The sequence below is a fragment of the Carcharodon carcharias genome, chromosome 18 (genome assembly GCF_017639515.1).
Source record: "Carcharodon carcharias isolate sCarCar2 chromosome 18, sCarCar2.pri, whole genome shotgun sequence".
NCBI classification, from domain to species: Eukaryota; Metazoa; Chordata; class Chondrichthyes; order Lamniformes; family Lamnidae; genus Carcharodon; species Carcharodon carcharias.
The window spans coordinates 40,162,751-40,168,750 of record NC_054484.1 but is presented as its reverse complement, the minus strand read 5'-3'; the positions used below and the strand labels follow the sequence as shown (position 1 = coordinate 40,168,750).

General features: G+C 41.3%; 1 protein-coding gene across 5 annotated transcripts in view; it reads left to right on the top strand.

Annotated features, from left to right (window-relative positions):
* The first annotated feature begins 660 nt into the window (after positions 1-660).
* The window catches only part of LOC121290649 (TPA-induced transmembrane protein homolog), a 67,319-nt gene continuing 61,979 nt past the window's right edge, over positions 661-6,000 (top strand). For 3 of the 5 annotated variants that reach the window (XM_041211373.1, XM_041211375.1, XM_041211377.1), the window contains exons 1-4: positions 661-1,236; positions 1,929-2,082; positions 4,448-4,611; positions 5,594-5,664. In XM_041211373.1, coding sequence (XP_041067307.1) covers positions 1,138-1,236; positions 1,929-2,082; positions 4,448-4,611; positions 5,594-5,664 — 488 coding nt within the window. In that variant the 5' untranslated portion in view covers positions 661-1,137. The remainder of the gene's footprint in view (positions 1,237-1,928; positions 2,083-4,447; positions 4,612-5,593; positions 5,665-6,000) is intronic. The other 2 variants (XM_041211374.1, XM_041211376.1) reach the window with 2 other exon arrangements.

Here is a 6,000-nt window from a genome sequence, read left to right as displayed (position 1 = left end):
AGATGAAGTGACATACAATCTTATTCAGCAGAAGCAAGGTTAACCAAAGTTGTCCTCTGGAGTATTGAGGAGTTAATTCTTCATTGACAGATACTTCAAATGCTTCTGTGGTCTATTTCCAAAGTCGTTTTCTTTCATAACTCGAGTAGTAGCTTGAGTTATTGCCAAATAAGGAAAACGCATACGCTACTAAATTAGTTTTCTGCATTCTGCTCAATAGCCATCGTCGAAATTAAAGTGTTTCCTTACAAATTATCTTACATTTGACCTAATGTAGTAATCTACTACATAATATAGCACCCCTGTACTTGCTTAAAAGCTCGCATATCTCTAACTTTTTCAGCTGCGAAATCCTGAAACATTAACTCCACAGATGCTGACTGACCTGCTGGGTATTTCCACCATTTTCTGTTTTAAATTTCAGATTACAGACCAATACTCTACCCACGCTAATGGCCAAACAATTGTTCTTTTGAATTTGCGGTTGGTTTATTCGAATGATAAACCCCAATTGAGCGTTATACTAACACTCTCAATGCAAATTTCAGATCCCAATTTTCTGACAAAGTTTATCGCCACGTCCTGAAGGAGACCCAAATTGTTGCCACCAGCTCCTCACAAACATTCCTCCCCAGGAGGATTCCTAATGCTTCCAGCAATTGTTGGCAATGGGTCGTTTACAATTAAAAGAGTTACAGAAAGCTAACAACTCTTTTTAAACATGATTTCAATTCATCCAATCTGTGGATTGACCCTTACATTAAGTAAATTGGCAACACTCCAGTTTATCTACGCCAAGAGGTGTGACCAGCGCATCACTTCGCTCCTGGAAACTTCCCCACCCCCCCCCCTCAGAGAGCCGGAGGGAGGAGGGCGACGTCCACCCTTCGTGTAACTCGGAACTAATCAAGGGTCAGTATTATTGCGTTGCTTATTCTTATACATAACTAGTTTTAGTTTAGTTTTTTTCCCGTTCCCTGCAAACTTGCGAAACGTTTCCCTAGACTTTCGGCTGGACTTCACCTGAGCCCCAAGACTTCCGGGTTTAGAAAACCTAAATGCGCTGGGAAACTTAATACTTGAAAAGTGAAACCAAGTCGTGGCTTCGTTTTCCCTTCGAAGGAATTGTGTTACAACATGGCAGAAGAAATATCGATACCAATGACCGAGCTTTCACCCAGCTCAAACAGCACACAGGAGCAGAACCTTCTTCCGGACTCGAACCGGACCGACCAGGTGAGCTGGAATACTTGCCGAACTCTTTAAAGGGAGATTTAAAACTCTAACTCACTCGCCCGTTCACATTGTGAGCAGTTCCTCGTGGATTTGTTTGCTTAAAACATCTCCTTCCATTTGCACTTTCTTTTCTCTCCCATTCTAATGAGCGAAAGTTGACGGGTGTCATGGTGATACTGGACTAGCAAGTTATAGGACTGAATTAAGTTACTGTACATCTGAAAAGCACCTGCAAGTCTATAGCACCCTTCATCTCCTAACGTGCCAAAATACTTCTCAGCTATGAATTACTCTGAACTGTAGAGGCTGTCCTTATGTACGCTAAATTCCCGAGTCAGGACAGCGCACAGCAAGGTCAGAAATGAGGTAATTAATGAGGGAGTCTGTTTTTGATAGTGCTTGGACAACGATTGTTTGCCAGGGCACCAGGAGAACTCCCCTACTCTTTAAATGCTGGCAAGGGACCTTTACCATCCACTTGCTATCTAAAGACAGACTGTTAAAACAGAAAAGCTGGCTAAGGAGCCGCACCCCCTGACCAGGGAGAGGACACAAGAGCAGGAACAAGGGTCTTAATAGAGTGCGGCTTAGATCATATATATGATTCCTTAGATCTTTGATAGCTCGGAAAAGATTTCTATAACATTGTTTAATTGTCCTCATCTGGATTCATGTTTTAATTCTTTCTTTAGAATGAAAGGAACAGTCATTGGGGAAATCTGCGTTGCAGAGAGACAAGTACTTGGAATGCCTGCAATAAAATAATCTGCTGGAAGTGTAAAATGTGGATGCCTATTCTATTTACTGTAATATTAATAACTATAATCATTGTAATTACTGGCATAAGTAAGTACAATATTTGTATTATTAATAAATCAAACATGTATCTTTTTATTGTATAGATCTCATTGCTGATACTTCATTCACTTGGGAGTACAGGGCTGGAAAATTTGGGGCACATTCCTTGATTTTCTGCTGATAAGATTTGACCCTCTCATTTTATCTTTACTTCTACTAAAATTGTACTTAAAGCCACAATTATTTTTAGCATGTTATAAACTGAATAACGGTCTGCTTTCCCAAGGATTTTAGTCACCCATCTTGTTCAGTTTAAAAACCTGTGGAGGAGCTCCATGTTTTTCCAAGTTAAAGTGACTTGACACTCCCCTTCACCGAACATAGGGCATTTCCAGGTTCTTTGGCAGTGATGGGCCACCTTAGTTATACCCTGATCCCACCAAAGATATATAAGTCCCAGAGAACCTCCTCTTGAGAAAGGATCAGAAGCAGAGATCCTGGACAGTTTTATCTTGAACTTATAATGAGATGCACCATTTTATGAAATTTCCAGGCACAGATTTAGATAAATCTGGCGATGAACTTGTGTCTGATAAAAATACTTATTTTATGAATAAATCAAAGTCTGCACTTTTAATTTTTTACATCTCTGTGAATTCACACTGATCCAAGGAACATGGATAACAAATTTAGTAGCTTTCTAGTGAAAAATCTTGCACTTAAAAGAAAATGGGGAGAGGAAAGAGCCAAACAACTGGAAGACCTATCACCACTCTTGTGGAGGTATGGCTCCTGTTATAACGCTGATCTGCCTCTGTTCTTGGGTGGCGGAGAGGCATCATGAGCCACCTTTTCAACGGATAGCCCTTGTCACCCAGTAGCCATCCATCCATCCATCCGGGCTGGAGCACTGAAGAGCCTCGGCACCTGGGAACGTCTGAGGATATAAGCGTCATTGGAGCTGCCAAGGTACCTTGCACAGGCTTGCAGAATCTGCATCCTGTGGTCACACGCTATCTGGACGTTAATTGAGTGTAATCCCTTCCTGTTGACGAAGGCACCCAGCTGACCCGCTGGGGACTTGATGGCCACATGTGTGCAGTCGATTGCACCATGGATGTGGGAGAATCCAGCAATTGCTGCAAACCCTCTGGTTCGCTCAGCATGGCTGGCCTTGTCCGTACAGAAATGAATAAATGTCATTACCCACCTGAACAGAGCATCAGTCACCAGCTTGACGCAACTGTGGACAGCTGATTGGGATGCTCCACAAAGATCCCCCACTGACCCCTGGAAAGAACCAGAGGCATAGAAGTTGAGGGCCACTGTGACCTTCAAAGCCACAGGCATGGGATGTCCACCCATACAGTTGTAGCTGATCTCCGGGCCGATCATCTGACAGATGAAGGTCACCCTCTCCCTGAAGAGGTGCAGCCTCCTTTGGCATTGCACCTCGAACATAATGAGGTAGCTGCATTGCTGCATGTAAACCCTGGCAGCAGGATAGTGGCGTTGTCTACAACCCCTTCCGCCTTGGGCTACCTGCTGGCCCTGCGCCCCTTGTGCCTGTGCCTCTCATCCCACAGGTTGTTCCTCTGGAAGCTGCATTGGGACACCCGGCTGCCTCTCCCTTCTGCTTCTCTCTTCCTCCTCAGAGGAGGTGCCTCCAGCAGAGACCTCAATCCCGATTACCAGGATAACAGTCTGATACCTGGAAGGGTCCACACGGTCAAAATCCTCCAGGGGCCTTGGAGACACCAATGAGTCCTGAAATGAAGCCCAGAAATGCTAAGAATGAAGTTCAGAACTGAGATGAAGCTGTCAAGTTCAAATAAGCAACCAGCAGCAAGCTATCTCCTAAACTCCTCCACTACTCACACTGGCAATGCTGCTGACCCTTTTTAACCCGCGCTTGGATGAACCTTTCCAAAATGTGGGCTTCCTGTCTGCCTGTTTTGCCCATGGGACGAGTGCAAAATCATATAGGCAATGTAAAATCACATTGGATTTTTAATGGCCTTAATTGGCCTTTTAATTGACACTAGGCGCGGCTCTGACACCCGTGTGCGCCCTGAAGATATTGCGCGTGTGCGATGACATCTCGCATTATTTTATGCCCGATCGAGTCAGGCATGTGCCCACCCACAAGGCATAAAATTCTGTCCATTGACTTAGGCGGAACCATAAAATCGCGCCAGTGTAAAGTTCCACCCCATGTTATTGCGCACAAATGGCTGATATTGTTAGCATGCAGAGTCAGATTTAATGTAGAATGCACCACTGAGTAAGCATTTGGTAATCAGTTGCTTTGATTATACTAGTCATTTTGACCTTCAACATAAGTAAACTGCTTAAATGCACATTCTGATATTTGGGCTGATATTTGATAACAAGTTTTTTTTCTTTTTTAAAGAAGCCACTTCAATTGATGATGACTTTATTGATCCAAGTCTCAAAATTTATGGAATTTCTCGATATTATATTGGAAGTATGAAAATATCCAAATATTCATTTACACCTGAACTAATACCTCAATCTAAAACTTACTTATCCTTGTCAAAGGGGTTGAAGTTTATGGTAAGTAATTCAGAAATGCTAACACTTTATAAATTGGAGAGGTCCTGGGGAACTGATGGCATAGTGGTATCGTTGCTTGACTAGTAATTTAGAGACTCCAGGAAAAAGCTTTGTGGACCTGGGTTTGAATCCTGCCATGGCAGATGGTGGAATTTGAATTCAATAAAAATCTGGAATTAGAAGTCTAATGATGACTATTTGTAGAAACCTATCTGGTTCACTAATGCCCTTTAGGGAAGGAAATCTGCTGTCCTTACCTGGTGTGGCCTACATGTGACTCCAGGCCCACAGCAATGTAATTGACTCTTAAATGCCCTCTCAACAAGGGCAATTAGGGATGGGCAATAAAAATACTGGTGTAGCCAATGACGCCTACATCCCATGAATGAATATAAATAAACAAATAAATGAGATAATATAGGAAGAGGCAGATGTAGCACAGTTTGTGTTTCTTTATGTATTTGCTTGCTACCTTTCTGTTAATATTGTTAGTGAATGTTTACTCTGAAAATTTTGTAATCTGGATTTTTGATTACAATTTGAATATTTATTTTAGTAAAACTGCAGATTACCCTTAACAATCTGAAATGCTTTGTTATAATGATTTTAAGAGAAATAGATTATTTGTATTATAAATCATTATTGCTTTCTCCATTGGTTAATCCCCCTTAAATTTACCTAATTTATTCAGAACCTGTCTGTAAACTGGCCCACTGAATACTTCCAAAATGCATGGAGATGGTGGCCCAATTGAGAATGGTGGCGAGGGGCAGGTTGTGTTACTTGTCCACCATTAGAAGTTGTGGGATTTAATTGAAAATTCTCCTTATGATGATTGTAACGTCTTTACCACTCATGACTTTCTTGACATCCAGGCTTGGTTATTCCTTTAGCTCATAATCTTATAAAAACTGCATTTTTAAGGTTTCCTATTTCCATTTGGATTTGTGACTGACAATGCTCAATAACATTTTATTTTCAGCTGTGTCAGCTATATAACAAATCTCCAGCTCTTGGATATTATTTTGTGGACAGTGGTGTTTTCTCATTTAGGTAAGGCAGAATATGTTAACTTTATTTTTTCCTAATTGCCTGTAAATATAAGTGTTCATAGCCCTGGTAAGCAAAAGCAGGCAACCAGCCATCAATTTTTATATCTGTATTTTTGTGATTCTAATATTTTCAGTTAGCTAATGCTCAGTCTTGCTATACTTTAAATGATGACAGTGAAAAGAACAAATGCAATCACTGGCACAAACATTTCTAAAAAGCTGTGTGGATTTGTGTACTAAGCATATATATGCATGACAGAACGTTTAAGGGAGAAGCAGGTTATGATGTTTCTTTGATAATGAGGAAGACTGGAGTCCTAAACAATTTTTGTAAATC